This window comes from Mustela putorius, unplaced genomic scaffold (genome assembly GCF_011764305.1).
Source record: "Mustela putorius furo isolate JIRA1106 unplaced genomic scaffold, ASM1176430v1.1 tig00003845_pilon_pilon_pilon, whole genome shotgun sequence".
Classification (NCBI taxonomy): Eukaryota; Metazoa; Chordata; class Mammalia; order Carnivora; family Mustelidae; genus Mustela; species Mustela putorius.
The window spans coordinates 79,059,967-79,079,210 of NW_025421998.1; the positions used below are offsets into that span (position 1 = coordinate 79,059,967).

At 41.6% G+C, this 19,244-nt stretch overlaps 1 protein-coding gene across 1 annotated transcript in view; it reads right to left on the reverse strand.

Moving 5' to 3' along the window:
* Positions 1-16,216: 16,216 nt before the first annotated feature.
* Positions 16,217-19,244, reverse strand: part of TAS2R16 (taste 2 receptor member 16) — a 31,893-nt gene continuing 28,865 nt past the window's right edge. The window contains 4 exon segments of the mRNA XM_045089743.1: positions 16,217-16,607; positions 16,609-16,930; positions 16,933-17,087; positions 17,089-17,215. Of these exon segments, the coding sequence (XP_044945678.1) occupies positions 16,217-16,607; positions 16,609-16,930; positions 16,933-17,087; positions 17,089-17,215 (995 nt within the window).

Below are 19,244 nucleotides of genomic sequence, written 5' to 3' on the forward strand. Positions count from 1 at the left end.
TTTATTAAAGAATATGGCACCAAAAGGCTGATGGAAAGCTCTGTGCACAGCTGGCACAAGTTGAAGGTAGGATTCACTGCTGGGTGATCTGGCTTGACATTGTTTAGGGAGTCCCTAGTAGTTGACTTCCCCCAGGAAACTGTTCCTAATCTCCTGCCTGAAAAGTATAAATCAGCTGCTGGCATTCTCTATCCTGAGTCCTGGCAGAAGACATTTTTCTGCCAGTTCTCTCAGTCTCCCCCCTTCATGAGTCTTCTGTTCCAGCCTCCCTAGAGAATAAGCCTCCGGCTTTGCCAGGGCAGGCAGAGGAACCGGGGATGCCATTACTCTCTTAACAGACTTCAGCAATACCTCCTGTTCTTACTCCATTTCCGCTTCCACTTCCAGAGGTGCCTGGTGCCTTCATTTCTTTCATGGGTTACATGGTATAAATTGGTTTGCTTCTTGGTTTTCCATATTTTCAGTTCAGGATTTGACTTTCTCAGTAATGCTGAGTCAGTGACCAAACGTCTGCTTTCTTGCTTAGAAAATCTTGCTCTTGTCTTTTCTTCCTTTCTCTTTGTCTGTGAGGATTTAGGCTTCCACCCCACCCTCCTTTGTCATCATGTAGCGTGGTTTCAGGTGTAACTACTGTGTACATTCAATGCAGTCAGAAAACTCTCTGCTTTATGTGTACTGCACATATGTATTATGTATTAATTCATTGTGTATTTTTTTAAAGCTTATTTCCTCATAAGCTAGGCCATGTGAAGGGCTCATGGTTACAATGACCTTTTTGGAAACCATAGGGCTGCTGTACCCATGGTTTCCACTAAAGAATCTTTAGGTTACATGAAGCGATGTTTTATGCCACAACCCTAGCCATGACTGATTGAAGCAGGGATGAGCATCTGACCTAAAAGAGCTACATCTGGGGATTTAAGTCATGGCCTTGGAAGTGGGCACAAGTGCTCTGTCATGTGTGGGTTGTTCCATATTAAACAGTGACTGTCATTTTTCTAAGGGAATTGGTATTGGTCATATGCACAAAGAAAAGGGGGAAAATCTATTATTAGTAAAAACATGAGTATTAAGTTTGGAGATTAGCTGAGTCAACATCATATCAGAACACTGAGTTAGGGAACAAAGATGTCACTGCTGAATAGGAACAAAAACCTGAGGTCCCTAGAATTGCTTTGTACTAACATTCCAGCACCCTGTGAGGCCTGGTTATGGGATAAGCAATACTGTTTACTATTTAGTTTACTCCTGGTATATTTACGAAACAAACCCAAATTAATCAGCACAAACTAATCATAGTTCCTTTCTGTATGCATTCTGAATATAGCTAGTTCCCCCGAACCCTGGGCAGTGGTGAATACACAGCTACTCTTACCATGCTGATAATGATCCTGGAAGACGGGGGCTGGAAGTAGCAGTCTTGTCTCATATGGGTTAGGACGAGTACACTCTGCTAAGGGTGTGTGAATAGAAAAAACCGGCATCGTAATTGAAATACAGTTTCTAATTCTCATTTCCCTACCAGCTACTTAAATTCCTGAATCAAGCCACCTACTCTCTACTCCTATTATTTTTTTCTTTCTCTGTTGAGGGCGTTGTACTGGAGGTCTCAAAGATCTCTCCTTGCTCTCAAAGCCTATATCAACACATCCGTGCTATCAATTCTTTCAAGATCTCGAAGACAAAGATTTACACAGTTCATTTCTTGCAGTCAGTGGGTTTCGTGACGATCCCAAAACAACGCTTTCTCCACTCGTTTCAATTCTCTTCCTATTTCTCTGTTATAATCCCTGGATTTTCTCCAAGGCAAACACCTGATTAGTAAATGAGCAAAGCCCAGGCAACAATATTGAGGTGTCCTTGGAAAAAGAGGATGTGCAGCATGTGTCAGTGTGAGTGTGCGTGAATTTGTGTGGTGGTTGTGGGAAGTAGGCCGTGAGCATAGTAAAGGCAGAGAGAGAGGTGTGATGCTGGGGACCTGTGCTATCTAAGAATGCCTTTGATGAAAGTGTACGTTTAAAAAGAAACTTATGCCTCTTGGACATAGCAATATTTTGGTATAAAATAAAAATAAAGCTGATACTAAAGTTCAGATATTGGTTCTAGAAAATTGTAGAAATTTGGTACGAAATAAGTTTTGTAAACATAAGAGTACATTCATCTTTCTCTCCCTTAACGTTGAAAGAATCGGGTCAAAAGACATTAAGCCAAAGGACGACAGGTAGAGATTTCAATGGGGAGTATTATAATTTGTCCCCAGAGCTCCAAAAGTCAGAGGCAATTTCTAAATAAGCTACAAATAAAAGGAACACTTAATTATGATTGGAGTTTCTAAGTTTTCTTATTAAAAATGCAATTAGAATTATTAAGTTTCTTTTAAAAGTATATAGCACAGGGGCACCTGGGTGGCTCAGTGGGTTAAGCCTCTGCCTTCGGCTCAGGTCATGATCTCAGGGTCCTGGGATCGAGCCCCCCTTCAGGGTCTCTGCTCAGCAGGTAGTCTGCTTCCCCCTCTCTCTCTGCCTGCCTCTCTGCCTACTTGGGATCTCTGTCAAATAAATATAATCTTAAAAAAAAAAAACGTAGACAGCACAAAACCATTCTGGATAAAAGTATAGTTTTATCACACTATCTCCTCCAAAGTGAAAAACAGAACAACCAGATGATCCAGGAATCCCACTTGTCAGTATTGATCCAAAGGAATTGGAACCAGGATCTGTACTTGTATATTCCTTGCAGCACTATTCACAGTAGCCAAGAGAGGGAAACCACCTGTGCCCGCTGACAGATGAATGGCTAAAGAAAAAGTGACGTATACACAAAATGGGATGTTCGGCCTCAAAAAAGAAGGAAATCCTGCCATTTGTGACAACATGGACAGACCTAGAGGAGATTATGCTGCATGAAATCACCAGATACAGAAAGACAAACACTGTATGGTATCATTTATAAGTAGAATCTAAAATAATCAAATTTCCCAGAAACGGTGAGTAGAAAAGTGGCTGCCGGCAGCTGGCAGGAAAATGGGGGAAGTAATGGCCGAAGGCACAAAGTTCCAGTTTTGCAAGAGAAATAAGTTCTGGCCATCTACTGGACAGCACAGTGCCTACAGCTATCAATACTGCATTGTAGACTCAAAATATACTCACAGGATAGACCTTCCCTGAGAAGTTTTTACCACACTGAAACAACAATGGTAATAATAATAATAAAGGGGGCTGGAAGAAACAGTGGGAGGTTGTGAATATATTTATGATCTTAATGATGGGGATGGTTTCATGGGTTTGTCCTTACTACCAAACTCCTACAACTGTTTACATTAAATATGTACAGCTTTTTACATATTAATCATACCTCAAAAAAGTCATTTAAAAGTAAAATAAGAAGACTCAGTATTGGACCTTTTCCAGAAAACATCATGGACCCATATTCTAGGGCACTGATTTTTCCAACGTCAATGTTCATCTAAATAATTTGGAAGACCTTTAAAAATGTAGCTTTCTGGATTCCACATTTAACATATGGATTCTGTAAGCCCAAGGAGGCCTAGGAATTAGCATGTTAAACACTTAACTTCAAACACTTCTGACTCCAAGAATCTTGAGCCAAACATTAAGAAACACTGCCAGAAACAAAACAAAACAAAACAAAACAAAACAAAAAAACCCCACTGCCTGAGAGTCAACAATACGAGTTCAGGAGGTAGTTTGTAGGAGAATTCAAAGAACTCTCTGCAGTAAATAAAAACTTAAAAAGCAAAACAAAACAGGTCTCTGCCATGTTTTCATCCTTTTCTCCCAAATTAAAACCAAGCTTCGATGCCTTTCATCTTTATTACAAAAGACAAAGTTCCCTCATTAGAAACTCCTTTCATGTAAAACAAAGATCTTTCCACTGAAGTATGTAGTCCCAGATAGTTCACCAAGAGGCTCTCGACCTAGTTCAGTCTGAAACATACTCTCAAGAGGTTTGGAGCAATGATTCTACTCTCAGTCATAGGTTTGTGGATAAATTTTGATTTATTCCTGCTCATATAATTTTACATGGATGGGAATAATTTGTTTAAAAAAGGTTATCTCTTGTCCTTGAATAATTCTCTAAAGGAAATTATTCAGGCAAAAATAAAACACTTTGGTTAGCTTGCTACCTACTGGTTCTTCACTCGAATTTAGCGTAAAGTGAATTAAACATTGAGTTTCTTCTGTTTGTATCTCCAGAAAGGAAATTATAGTTTAACAAGCACACAGGCAGCTCCTGATTTTTAATATTTTAGTGTTAAGCATCAGGAACTTCAGGCCTTAATCATCAGAAATGATGAGCTAGTAATATAAAAATGCTATTAAAAGCAAAGAGGTTTTTTTGTTTTGTTTTTTTAAGATTTTATTTATTAATTTGACAGAGAGAAACACAGCAAAAGAGGGAACACAAGCAGGGGGAGTGAGAGAGGGAGAAGCAGACTCCTGCTGAGCAGGGAGCCCCATGTGGGGGTCGATCCCAGGACCCTTGGGATGGGTGACCTGAACCGAAGGCAAACGCTTAACTGACTGAGCCACCCAGGCATCCCAAGGCAAAAGAGTTTTTGAAGAGACTGTGTTCTGGCTATGTTTTCCAAATAATTCTGATCCAAGGAATCCCATAGATCTTGGTTGAAAGCACGTATTTTATGGAACCTTTTCTGGAGATTCCGATTTGTTAATCTGGAATGTTCCCAGGAATCTGTATTTAATAAGAAGCCAGATGATTCTTATATTAAGGAGAGTTTAGGGAACACTTCTACAAGGTTCTATCTTACCGGTCAACAGTATCATTGTAGGATTTTTCTCCTCAGCATATGAGAATTACAAAAAAAGAAGATGGGTCATGTCTTTCAGGTCTTAGCTTGCAGATGTTCCTGATTTTTTCATGGGGGATTTCTGCTTCTGATAAGAGACTAGAGACACTTCATCTGAATTTGTTCCATCACCTCAGTTCTCTGGCTGTAGGTGCTTACCACATTTGGCTTAGACGTGATGAGTCCTTAGATGGTATGTTCTGTTTTATTATAATCCCTCTTTCAACCTTCTTGCAAAAAGAGATAGGCCTGACCTCCCACTCTCTGTCCATGATATCTATCCCCATCCTGTGATAACCACACTGGTGTGTCATGTCAGTACAAAGAATCCACTGTAAGAAACGCTCTTCTCTGAAAGGCACATATACAGAAGAAAAATACTTATTTGGTGAGTGTTTGGAATAATGAATTATTTTCTAATTATTTTCTAATGAAGATTCCATATAGTGGTGTAACCAGAATCAAGAAAGACGTTTATGAAGAATTTGAAAACATTCTCAGATGTTATAACTTTTCACTTGCTATGCTTTTTATTTCAGCCAAAAGAAAAGTACGGTAGATGTTTTTTGATTGATATGGATGTGCAGGAAACATAGTGATTTTTAACTAGAGGATTCTGGAGGGGATGCGAGGAATAAAATTTTAATTTTAACAAAACAGGACACGGCCTGAAGATTTTATCTAGGATAGATGGCTGCTAATATATTCCTTGTAGTGGTAAGATTCTGTGATTCTTTTTAAGCCTTCAGAATCTCTTGTTTTAAAATATATGATCCTAATCACTTTCATCCATTTCATTCCTCCCAGATGCATGCTTGATTGTAGTATACAAAGTTAGAGAGAAATCTCTGTGGAGTTTTTTCTCACACCTAGGATGTAGGAAGCTGAAAAGAATATGCTCCCATCTATCAATGAGAAAGAGCTGGATAGATGACAAAGTCATAAATTTTCTTGAACCCATAAGAGAGCCAAAGACATTGGGTGATTGAGGAGTCTGAAACCTATGGAGGAACAACCTCCTCCAAGGAGGGAAGAGATGTATGGAAAGGGTATCCTAGGATAGGAAAGGCAGGAGGACATGTCAGCCGCCATACTTGCACCCTGGCAGAAGAGAGAATATTGCTGTTTCTTCCTTCCTTCATTCCCTCCTTCCTTCCCTTCTTCCTTTCTTCTTTCTTCAAGATTATTTATCTATTTGACACACAGAGAGCACACACAAGCAGGGGTAGGGGCAGAAGGAGCGGGAGAAGCAGGCTTCTCACTGAGCAGGGAGCCCTACAGAAGGGTCCACCCAGGACACTGGAATTATGACCTGAGCCGAAGTCAGATGCTCAACAAACTGAGCCGCCCAGGAGCCCCTAGAACATGCTGTTTCTAGGTACAAATATTATTTACCTCAAACTCTATGTAAGAGGTCTGTCCTTCAATCAAAACATGAAACACAAGGAAGAAAAACAGAATCACTCTTTAATTCACAAAGAATTAACCCAAATATTGGAAATATGAAGCAGTTGAATTGCTCTTTAAAAATAAACATAGAGGGGTGCCTGGGTGGCTCAGTGGGTTGAGCCCCTGCCTTTGGCTCAGGTCATGATCTCAGGGTCCTGGGATGGGGTCCTGGGATGGAGTCCTGCATTGGGCTCTCTGCTCAGCAGGGAGCCTGCTTCCCTCTCTCTCTCTCTCTGCCTGCCTCTCTGCCTACTTGTGATCTCTCTCTGTCAAATAAATAAATAAAATCTTAAAAAAAAAAAAACTTAGATTTTAAATAGTTTAGATTTACAAAAGTTTCAAGGATCGAGCAAAGAATGCTAACACTTTGTTTCCCTGATTGTTAATTAGGGTACATACAGCACACTTGTCACAACTCAGGATCTAACATTGATATGTTACTATTAACGAACTTCTGAAGTTTATTCAAATTTCACTAGCTTTTCCTTAGTGTCCTTTTTCTGTTCTGGAACCTTACCCAAGATATCACATTGCATTTAGTCATAGTGGTGCCTTAGCCTCTTTTGGTCTGGCACGGTTTCTCAGAGTTTTTTGAGGGCTTTTGAGGAGTACTGCTGAGATACTTTGTAAAATGTCCCTCAGTTTGTGGTTTGTCTGATGTTTTTCCTCATGTTTAGACTGTGTGTCTAGGATGAAGCGTCATTCTCATTACTTCAAACCAAGTGCCCGTGCTATCAACATGACATACCACTGATGAGGTCAACCGTGTCACCTGGCCCAGGTGGTCTTTGCCAGGGTTCAGTCTGTTCAGCAATTTACTCGCTGTTGGGCTAGAAAGGCAACTTCCAAGCTCTTTCCATGTGGAGCCAAAAATGGGAAGTCCCTCCGTTGTATTATTTTAGAAAATGATTTGTTTCATCTGTATTTTAAAATGGATTTGCTCAGGAGTGTCTGGCTGGTGCAGTCGGTTAAGCATTGAGTCTTGGTTTCGCCGGGAGGGTCGTGATCTCAGGATCCTGACATCGAGCCCTGTGGGGGCTCTGTACTCCGCACGGAGTCTGCTAGAGACTCTCTCTCGCTTGTCCTTTCCTCCCCACTCCAGCATGCCCTCTCTCTCTCTGAATTAAACAAATAAATCTTCTTATTAAAATTTTGATTTTGCTCAGTTTCACAAAGTAATTTCATTATTTTCCTTAAAACTTCTGTTTTGGGGGCACCAGGGTGGCTCAGTTGGCTAAGTCTCTGCCTCGGCTCAGGTCATGATCTCAGGGTCCTGGGATCGAGCCCTGCATCAGGCTCTCTGCTCAGCGGGGAGCCTGCTTCCCTTCCTTTCTCTCTGCCTGCCTCTCTGCCTGCTTGTGATCTCTGTCTGTCAAAAAATAAAATCTTTAAAAAAATTGTTTTTATTTTATTTATTTATTTGACAGAAAGAGAGAGATCACAAGTAGGCAGAGAGGCAGGCAGAGAGAGAGGAGGAAGCAGGCTCCCCGCTAAGCGGAGAGCCCCATGCAGGGCTTGATCCCAGGACTGTGAGATCATGACCAGAGCGGAAGGTAGAGGCTTGACTCACTGAGCCACCCAGGTGCCGCCTGTTTTTATTTTAAAGATTTATTTATTTATCTTAGCAAGAGAATGTGAGTACAGGGAGGAATAAAGGGAGAGGAAGAGAGAGAATCTGAAGCAGACTTTGCCCTGAGCTTGGAGCCCCAGGTGAGGCTTGATCTCAGGACCCTGAGATCGTGACCTCAGCTGAAACCAAGAGTTGCAGACTTAACTGATTGAACCACCCAGGTGCCCCTTAAAGTTTTAACGGTTACTTCTCTTTTGTTATAATTTTGGTTTTCTCCTTTATTTCTAGATTAAATTAGTAATCTGTCTATTGCGTTAAGGTTTTTAACTAATGTTTTTGGATTTTATTGGTTTAATTCCTTTTCAGTTTTCAAATCCATCAGTTTTGCTTTTATCTTTATTAATTTCCTCTTGCTTTGTTTTCCTTCTACAGCTTTTTGAGTAAGGTGTTTAATTAAAAATTTTTACTTTTGTATTTGTATTTTTAGAGGCATCCGACACTAAAACTGCTTTAGTTGTATCTCATAGATTTGATGTTATATTTTCAGCTATTACCAATAAATTTTGAAATCTTGTGTTCTCTCTTGACTCAAGAGTTGTTTTATTAGTAGTTTTTCAAATATTTATGTAAAGATGTCCTTTTAAACATTTTAAAATTATTAATGTCTAGCTTTATTGCATTGTGCCAAATAATGCTGTTAATATTTTTTTTCATTTTGAAACTTTTTGATTTTTTCCTCTTTGGTCTTATGTGTGGTCAATTTTCATAACATGTTACATGTACAATTAAAAATAAGGTTTATTATCTACTGTTAGGGCTTGGAGTTCAACATACACCCATTTTTTTTAATACTGCTAGCTCTCATATTTCTCTTTACTAATTCTTTGTGCCTTCTTTTCCTTTGCCTCTTTCTATTTTTCTACTACAACGATATCGAAATTAGCTGGTTTCTCAGCTCACCTTAATTCCCTGGAAAGAAAACTGGAGCAGCATCTTGTTCAAATGATGTACTGTTGGAGGGTTCTCAGGAGAAAATGAGTGAGGGAGGCTGGGTTGGGCAGATCAGGGGAAAAGCTAGGAGCCTAGAGGGACTGCTGAGTATCAATTGCCCCACAGAGTTAGTCCGACTCAAGGGGCTTGGACTTTTATACTCTGTTTCGTTCTGTCATTGGCTGTAGGCTACAATATGTGGGCTGAAAATAGTTTCCCGAGTAAGGCTGTTTCTGTCGCTTGTTGGCAATTCTTTTAAGAAGGGAGCTCCTGCGAGCTATTAGCTGCTGGTAGTGACAACAGCTGGGAGCTAAGAGCACTGACTTGATAAAATGGATCAGGGAAGCAAATGAAGCTCATCTACTACAGCTAGTAATCTCTTCTTCCCCTTCCCTGCCATTACATCAGAACACAAGAGACGTGGGGAGCAGTACAGTGTGGACGGCCAAGCTCACCATTGTCTTACATGGGCTTCACATGTTTATATGACTAGTCCTGAAATTATTAGAGTTTGGGATCCTTGATTTTAACAAATGTCAAGGTAGCTATATTTAGTTATCCTTGTTGATGTCATATATTCATGTTTTTTTTTTTCCCCTGGTATCCATTCCTTGAGAAGGTTCATGATTTATTTCCATATCCATTTCAGGTACAAACACATTTTTGGCTATAGTTCACCAGTTATTTTTTAGTGAAAACTGGTAATAGATGTGTGTGAGGTCTATAAATTATAGAATGTTTTGTAGAAGAAAGTTCTGGAGAGATTGCTTTGTCTCACTCTGTACCCCCCTGCATCTCCCTCCCTGTGAGCCTTCAGCGAGGGCTGGAATACGAAATATGGCATTTTTCAGACTCGGCAGCTAGTGATGGATGTGTGATCCAGGTTCAGTAAGCAGAGGCGCCCACCAGAGTCGCGCAAGGAGGAAGTGGGTGATGGGGGGGGGAGGGGTGGCTGTGTAGGTGAGATCTGATCTTGGGTCACAGGCATCTGAGGCTCTCGGGGCAGATGTGATGCTAGTTCTGTTGCCTGTTCCCTAACGTCATGGATGCCAAGTGGCAGATGGTGTTGCTGGAATAACTCTGTGGTGCGGTTGGGTATTTCTGCTGGTTGCGTTGCTTCTGCCTCATTTCTTAGCCCTCCCTGAAACTATATACTGACTTAAAAGTTATGTTCAAGGCACCCATTTTCTGGTTAATTCTTAGGTTTCTACATTTAGAGCAAAAAGTATGGAGGAAAGTTGATTCCTTGATTTACTCTTTAGAAGATAATCTTAGTTTCAAGTTCTGGGAGTGGGCCTCATTCAAACCATCAAGTACTGAAAACACCAATCTGCCAATATTCTCAAGAAATATCGACCTACACAGTCTATCTTTAGATGTTAAGAGTGAAGGCTTGTGAAACTTATCTTTCTTCTAATTTGAAACTTAAAATTTGAGATCTATTTCCCTTGTGAATGTAGGGGATTATTTGCAGTCATTTTGACTGTATCTTGGCTGTGTTTCAGTTTCTTACATCTAACATTTTAATAAAAATATCTTTTTTTAATAATAAAAATATCTTTTAAAAAATCTATCATTTAGGTTAAAATTTAAAGAAAAACTTAATTCATGATAAGGAACTTATCTCTTATCCTACCAGTTTACCCTGTCATTTTTGATATATTTTCTCTAAAAAAAGTTTTTGAGGAGACTTGGCACTGCAAAATAGCTTATACAACTAAATCCTTGCCACTAAAACTAGCAAAAAGTCAAATCACACTTAGGATCAATTTTGTAAGTTTTAATAAAAATAGAACAAATAATCTTTAAAAAATGTTGCTTTGGGAGTTTAAGACATGACTAATAGATGGTGGATGTGTCTCAAGAATTCCATTTAAAGCTCCTTCTAGAAAGGCCAAAGAAGATGCATTTTTCTCTTCCTGTTAGGAAGCATTTTGACATTAAGAATAGTCACAGGAATAACTTACTTTCCACTGATTGTAAGAAGATACTCCTCTAGGCTTTACAAGAGAAAGTTCCCTAAACTCTCTCCTTTAATATGTGTTTCTGGAATAAAAGTAAATCTGGACAGTTTTTAAAAATCGGTTTGCAAATATAGTTATGTCATGATTGTTTTATTGCTTCAATGTTACTCTTCCATTGTCCCTGGCAAACTTTCTTCGTTTTCTCTTGTTCTTTCTTCATCTTTCACAAGACCGATTCTGGAAAGAACTTGCCACAATTTGCAGTTGAGATCCAAGATCAATAAAGACCATTAATAGAGCAATAACACCGTGAACAGAATGTAAACACAAACACCAGAATGAGCAGGAGAGCAGAACTCTGGGTCAAGAATACCTCAGAAAATGATTTTCGCCCAGGGCACAGTTGAGGGCTGCTCAATCTGGATTCAGGGAGACGGAGTTGTGGAGGCCAAGGTGGCAAGGAAAGGAAGGAAGTAGGCCTTTACCTTGAACTTTGATTTAGCCCCTTCTGAGCAAGGAATTTATCTTGAGGTCTTTTAATACGGGGAATGTATTACACAACATAGGACAAGCAATCTCAAAGAAAATATAGAGGTATTTCACATCTTCTGACTTTCAAGTCTCGTGTAACAAATTTATTGAATAGACGGAGCTCCCAAGAAACAAGCTTTCCTCCAACCTCTGCCTCCAGACATATTCCACAGATCATCCTTTCTCACCTCTTGATATCATTATAGATTCCACAGGTTTCAAGGCTCATCTCATTTTCAAGTTTTAAAGAGTCCAAATCAACATTACTGTCATATCTAATTAAAATCTTCATCTCTTCTCCTATCTTAGGTCTAGTACAGAGGTTGGATATCAGCAGGGAAGAAAGTGCGGGTTCAATTTTTTTCACTTCCCCCTCCCAATCCCTTCTTGTTCTTAGAGGACCACTGAGTGGAGGGGAGTATAAAATTATAAAGTCTAATTGCCTGATGCTATTGTAATCTGGCCATTGGTGCCCTCTGTTGGGGAAGGAGTGCAAATGCAGGCTGTTTCCTGTTCCTCAAGATAGGATTTCTGCGCTTGACCATTCCTTGGTATGGTTGGGAGAGGCACTTACTACTGAGCTTCTTTCATCTCTTGCCCTATTGTGGAAGACCCAAAGATTCTCTTGAAGGAAGAAGGGCCAAAGTTAATCTAAGCAGTCCACATGGATGACAAAACTCACGTGTGAATTCTCAGGGAGGAGCCCTTTTTTTCCCCAGGAGGAACCTCACTCAGTGCAGCCGCCAGCCCATCTTCATATTCCCAACAGTGTACAGTAGGTTGATGGTAAATATTTATGGAATAAATGAGATTTGAGGCAATTCCTGTGTTGTCTTAACAGAATTCAGTGTTGTTACTTATCATCCATTGTCACCATCATCATTTAACATTAATTGAATTTCTTATGTATAGAAAGCTGCATTGTCAAGGAGCTGATAGAGTGACAGCAACTCAAGGAGGCATAAGGTATCCTTCCATTTTTAAGGAATGAGGACATAAGAAGCTTCTTTAAAAAAACAATATATATATATATTTATATTATTTATGTTATATTATATATATATATTTTAGAGGGTGGGAGGGGCAGAGGGAGAGAGAGAACCCTAGGCAGTCTTCACACCCAGCACGGAGCCATACACAGGCTCCATCTCACCACCCTGAGATCATGACCTGACCTGAAATCAAGAGTCAGATGTTTAACTGACTGATCCACCCAGAACACCTCCCTTCTTGAACAACATAAATTCAGCATCCACTCACAAATAGATGTACCTCTGTGATAGTTGTGGGATCCAGCACTGTAAGTCAGGGGACCTGGGAGGTGGCTTGTCCACCTGTGGTCAGGAAATAGGCAAACAGACATCGGTTTGGGCTATGGAGCTGGCAGAAGCCTGTGAACTGGCTTCAGCCCCAGTTGGCTGCTGTTTAGGAGCACGTGGATCTCAAGTTAGGTGGACACTCACCAGAGACAGAGTCTTTGTAGAGTCAGGTTCTCCAGAGGAGAAGTTCCTGCACTCCACTGGAGAGAGAGAAAAAAAGAAGAGTTTGGACATTGGCGTAGGTGTGGCCACCTCTGCCACAGGAGAAAGAGAAAGTTTTGAGTGAGTGCTTGATTTCCCCAGCTGTGGGGGACACTCCTTTCTGATGACACCCAGAATATTCAAGCAGGATTTCCCTGACTCGGGGTAGGGAGGAGAATAGAAAAGAGGCACATAAGAATATCAGAGGATGTTAAAGGGATGGGGTTGAGTTGCTGGGAGAACTCCATCTGAGGTTCACTCCTGCTGACCCACAGGCACCCCCAATGCCCTGAGTGCCAAACCCTTATCTTCCCTGACTCTGTGGCTGGCTCCTGTGCGCAGTCCCCAGGGAGGTGACACAGCTATGCGGGGGGGGTGGGGGGGGGGACGCAGAAACCAGGCTGGACCAAAACACACTTGCAACTCGCTAACAAATTCAATAGAGTTTCAGGCTTCAGCTCATGGGGCATTGTGTGAAGGGTGGCAAGTTTTGGTGTGTACATAGGATATGGGTGTATTCGGGTGCTGGACGCAGCACTCACATGGCTCCTGGCTCCTCCTGAGCTCACCACCAGCACCCATGGGCTTCTAAACATCTCCTAAACACCAGGGTCACAGCCTTCTTTATCTTTCTACTCCCTGTTTATTGCAAGTTATCAGGCAAATATACTCTATGTATGTGTGTTAATGAGTGTTAATAGTGATCATTATATAAGGGCACCTGGGTGGCTCAGTCGGTTAAGCGGCTGCCTTCTGCTCAGGTCATGACCCTGGGTTCAAGCCCCACCCTGGGCTCCCTGCTCAGCCGGGAGCCTACTTCTCCCTCTCTTCTCAGCTCATGTGCTCTCGAACTATCTCTGTTGCTATCTCTCTCTCTCTAATAAAGAAAAAATCTTTTTTAAAAAATGAGTATTATATAAAGTAGACTATTTAAAAGTTGGAAAAGTTCTAGCTAACTTCAACTCTCAAAGAGAATTTTCCTTATTCTTGGTCCAAACATCACTGTTATTCTTTATAAAGTGTTTCCCTTGTTAAGTGCTAACCATCTTTTCCCAAATCAAAACTCTTTGCTTCTTTAAAATTTATCCCTTGGTTTCCTTTTCTTTTCCTTTGATTCTTAGGTCTGATATTAACCAGCAGTATGAATTTAGGTAATTCACTGACCTTTCAAGGTCTATTTTCCAGCTGAGTTGGATTGGATGATCTTGCCTTGTCTTTTTGGTTGGAAATGATAAAAGGTATGTGAAAGCTCTTTGTAAATTATTAGGTGCCACAAATATAAGGGATAGTTATTATTTCTATCCTATTATTTTTTAAGTTTCTATCTTACTATTTTTTTTTTTTTGATTTCTGGATCCCTTCATCTACCCCTAATACCTTATGTATATCCAGAATAACTTTTCTGTTGCACTATATACAAAAGAAGACAGAGTATGACAAATATCTAACCACTTCTGAAAGAATGTCTATATATATGATACTTGAGGGGAAGTTTTTTTTCCCCCCTCCTGTTCTCTCTCTATATATGGAGATTACAGTTTGGTTTTTTTTTTTTCAGCTTTCTGAGACTTTACAGCATGCAAGATATGGATACTACAATTGACCAATGGCAGTAATTCAAATTCTACCAGCTCTTGTCCCACCATTCCCACTGGGATCCCAAATCCTTGCAATTCACCCCCAGACCAGCTTCCTCAGTATTCCTGGAGGCATCCTGTCTGATAACACAAGGCTGATATCTACCTCTTATTTTCCTTTTTCCTTCTCAGTCCCCCTTCACTGGGCTATGATTGTGCTCCCCAGATACTACTGCACCCGCCATGTTCCACCCACCTGCTACCAGAGTTGAATCCTTGGAGCTTGGGAAATGCCAAGTCCTCACAGATGCTGTGGTAAAGTGGTAAAATAGACTTCACTGCCCTCTCTGGGCAACAGTAGCTGTGCTGCTGAGGTAGGCCGAGCTGCACAGAGTCTCTAGGGAAAGTGTTCTTTCCAAGGGTACTTCTACTTTGCAAATACGAATTCAAGGGATGGCTTGACCAGGAGACAAATTGGAGTGACAGACCAAGAGCAGATGAGAATCTCCATTCCCTGCCAGGGCCTAAGTCTTTCATTCACAGTCTAGCTTGACATCGTTTCTCTCGTAGGACGGTTTTCTCTCAGAAGGTGTTTCAGGCTTCTGAAGAGAGAGCCAGAAGTTCAGTTCATCAGCCATGTCCAATTTATATAAAAGGCGAAAGCTCTGGCACCAGAATGCCTTCAGCGATGAAGCTGCCTTTAGGGAAAAACACCTTGATGTGTGTCTGGAGCAGTTGGAAGTTGAGGCTCAAAGGCCTGAGAGTTGGCTGTTGCCAAGATACTTTGTTGCCAGTGGGCGAGGGTGCAGAGGAGAGAATTGATGAAAGAGATGTCGTGGGGAGAAGGTAGGACTGAGTCTTGCAAGGAAAAGGGTATGAGAGAAATCTGTGGGGTTAAGGAGGCTGAACAGGGCTTCTAGAGAACAGGGAAGTCCTATAGGTGATTTTCAATTGAGGACTAGGAGGTTCTCATATTCTTATCCATTTTAAAAGGGCTTTGGAATGTGACAGAGCACAGATAGAAGAGAACAGAAAATTTAAGCCAATATAACATAGATTTTACAAAGTAAGAGGAGTTCCCAGCTGACACTTGGGCTATATGTCCCAAACCAGCTAAGCCTCAATCTAGGAGTCTTCCTAAAGTTCAGTCCAACTTGAAGTATAAATAGAAGGGCAAGAATCCAGCCAATGGAAACCATATACAATTGATCCAATTGGGTTATTAATATATGGATAGATTCAAGGGTGAACCCGGACTTGTGACGTATTCTGCTATTCTGGGAAGAGTATAGTGTCATGGTGAACAAAAATAAATTCCTTGAGTTTTAAAGGAATGAAGGAACAGTGTTTGGTAGAGAAGCAAGGAAATTTATGTCATTGGATAAAGATTCAGAAGCAGCAGAGGGAGAGATGGCAAGACCTTTTTTTGACTAAAGTTAGACAAGTGGATTGAGGGCTTGGCATGGAGAGCATGCAGGGCGTGGGCAATAAATTCTTGTGGGGAAGGGATTCGTATTAATGTGGAAAGTAACTGGCCGTCATGAAAAGAATAAAATAAAAATGGTCTATGGGCATTATGGTTTTGGCTATACTGGGAGTCAGATTCCAGGGGTAGACAGGACTAAGTTATGGGTAGGTCATGAGAATGTTGAGACCAACTTGGGGCTGTGGAAGGTAAAGGAGCATCCTAGAATGGAGAAAGGATTGGTTATAGTTAGGTGGCTGTGGGGCTGAAGGAGAATGTGGCTAGCATTTATGGTGTATCACTATCCCATGGGGGAATGTCAAGAGCAGTGCTGGTTATTAGCATTAGCTGTGTCAATGCAAACTCCCCTTTGCCCAGGGGTCTTGTTGTACCCTGTGCCTCGGGCAGCCTCTAGGCCCCAGCACCTTACTTTTAAAACCTCTTTCAATTTAGAGCTGCTCAGCATTAGTGAAGAGGAGTGAATAGGGACTATTGCATAGATGACAACTTCCCAGACCCAGAACCAAGACCTCTTGTCCAATGAGATGCTCATAACAGAGATGAGTAGGGTCAGAAAGTAAGAGGTGAAGAAAATGAGGAAGATGGCAAAAGACTTTAGGGCAGTGGTGTGAGCTTCCATGCTAGAACTGTAGTTCTAGTGGCCAGAGCTGTGGTGTTGCATCTACTCCATGTGTTGGAACAGGGAGGCTGAGTGACATGGTGGAGGCCAAGGATAGGAGGAAAGAAATAAAAATTGCAACTGTTTGATAAGATATGGTAAAATACAGGTGGAACGTCTTAAGTCTCTCAATCCTAGGGCTGTTTATAGAGAAAAGCCCCACAGTGATTAAGTGAACATTCATATAATTCCTAGTAGCTGAGATGGTGATTATTGACACACAAGAAATCAGCAGAGCATTTAGCAACAGCCGCAGAACGAACCTGAAAAGTCTCCACGTTGGCCAGAGGAAGATGGGTGGGTAAAAGAGTTGACCCTTGATGCAGTGGAAGACAGCGAGCAAGCTGGTTAACCCGTAAGAGTACTAGTAAATTCCCAGGTGATTGATCGGTATCAAAATACATAGTTAGGGTTAAAATAGGAGCAAAAATTGTTCAGCACTGACACGCACTGTAGACAGAAGCAGCAGATGCCCAGGCAGGTGGGAAACAAGTCCATCGATGACAGCCTCTCTGCTCAGCACTGCAAAAATTAAGTTGCTCTGCATAATTACTGTCAAGGATTCGAGCACATAGATGATTATGAAGAAACAGTGAGTTGGAGGGGGAAGGCCATCACCTTTCCACTCCCAAGTATGTTCTTGGACACAGATTCAGAATCTTTGCACTGATTTCCAGGTAGGGATAGGCTCCAGGGCCCAAGCCCGTTGCATGCAAATTTTCCCTGGCTCATTTTTTATTTTGCTTTCCCCTAGTTGCAGGATTTGCTTATGCTTTGCTTGCTGGTTTATTATCAGGCCTGGATGCAGGGAGATGTTTTTTGAATGTAGTTTCCTGCTCCTGAGGTGATTTGATTATTGCCATAAAAGACATACATCTTTCATTGTCACGCTCTTTTTTCTGTTGGAGGTGTCTTTAGCTTATTTTTCCATCTTCTTTAAATGATACCCCTACTTTTTTAACCTAAAATTTGAACCACAGGAAAGATAAGGCCTTCACCGTCCATTCACGTCCTGGGTAGTATTTCTATTCTGTGCACTGGGCTCCGTAACGGAGAAAACTTCAGCAACCCTGCCTCCCTGGCTTCTACGGTAGCAGAGGATGAGACTACAACCAAAGTGTGAGTGTAAATTAAAAATAATAAAGAAGGGATGCCTGGGTGGTTCAGTGGGTTAAGCCTCTGCCTTCGGCTCAGGTCATGATCCCAGGGTCTTAGGATCGAGCCCCCCATCGGGCTCTCTGCTCAGCAGGGAGCCTGCTTCCCCTCCTTCTCTCTCTGCCTGCCTCTCTGCCTACTTGTGACCTGTCTGTCAAGTAAATAAATAAAATCTTTAAAAAATAATAATAACAAAGAAAAGCCTTTACTCTCAGTATCCACCAAGGTCCTAGAATTCTAGACTTTCGAGTGCCCCCATCCAATGCAGGCCACTCTCATAACTCCCCACTGAATTCCTCAACTCCGAGACATCACTGCACACCCCCACCACACCCCCTACGATGGAGGGTAGCCTCTGTAGCTGTTGCTCTGCCCATGCCAATGCCTTGAGCCTATGCCTTCTCTCTCTTCGGGAGCTGTTCTTGTTTCATCAACATCATTGTTTTCTGCCTCCTCACACGACTGGGCTCGTTTGGTCTCTGTCGGCAGTGCTCCAGGTGAATAAAGGGGGCCCTCTCACCACCGGTAAAACAATTTTTTGAAACGTTAGGCTTGCTGAGTAGAGAAGCCTAGAAGCATGGCTCTCTTTGTTTGGAATGCTGGAAAAATGGAGTCTCTGATGGCTGTTACTTCAGATGCCCCTGACTCTGGTGTAAGCTGGTTCTATAAAATTGTAGCCCTCTGTGAAGAACCCAGGAATTATTCCTGGAAGTGTCTCCTGTGGGCTCACAAGCGGGTCTGGCCACGGGAGACGCTGGATGGTCTGATTGATCAGGCTTCTGCTGAGGACTCTGCACCTGCCAGCTGCTTCCCTTTCCAGCAGAGCATCTTGGCCTCTGCGGGACTATTCTCCATCATAGGCTGCGATGCTCAAAGTCTCATCTCTCCAGAGCCTGAGCCTGAGCTCAGCTGCCAGTGATCTCTGGTGAAGCAGAGTGTGCCCTGTGTTCACACCCTGAGCTATCACAGGGGACTTGGAAGCCTTACCCCTTGCTCTTCTACCTTTCGCGTTCTGCCTAGAGGCAAAGTTGGTTAACAGTTGCTCAGACAGTTACAGTGGTGCCCCCATGAAGCTAGCTCTTCTTCTAACTTGATTCAGAAACCACAGTTCCAAGTATCCAATGCTGCTCGTGTGGGGGTGAACACGTGGTGATATGTGGCACCTTGGAACATGAAGACGGGATTGAAAGACTGAAAGACCCCTATAAGCAGAAACCTGTGCATTTGTAGACTTCAAGCACTGTCTGGACAAGGGATGAACTACACATGACTTCCAAATATCTTGGAATTAATTCATAGGCATCTAGGCAGAGTAGAAGATGAATTCAGGAAATGAGTTCAGGAAAACTATATGAGATAGGTACCAAATATTTCATTAGTGGCTTCAAAAATGAAAGGCAAATTCTAATAATTGCTAGTTAGTGAGAGAGACAAAGTGAAAGTCATTGACCTTATGAGTGATAAGCACCATGTCTTATGGACTTTTAATTATTCAAGGAAGAGAAAAGAGAAA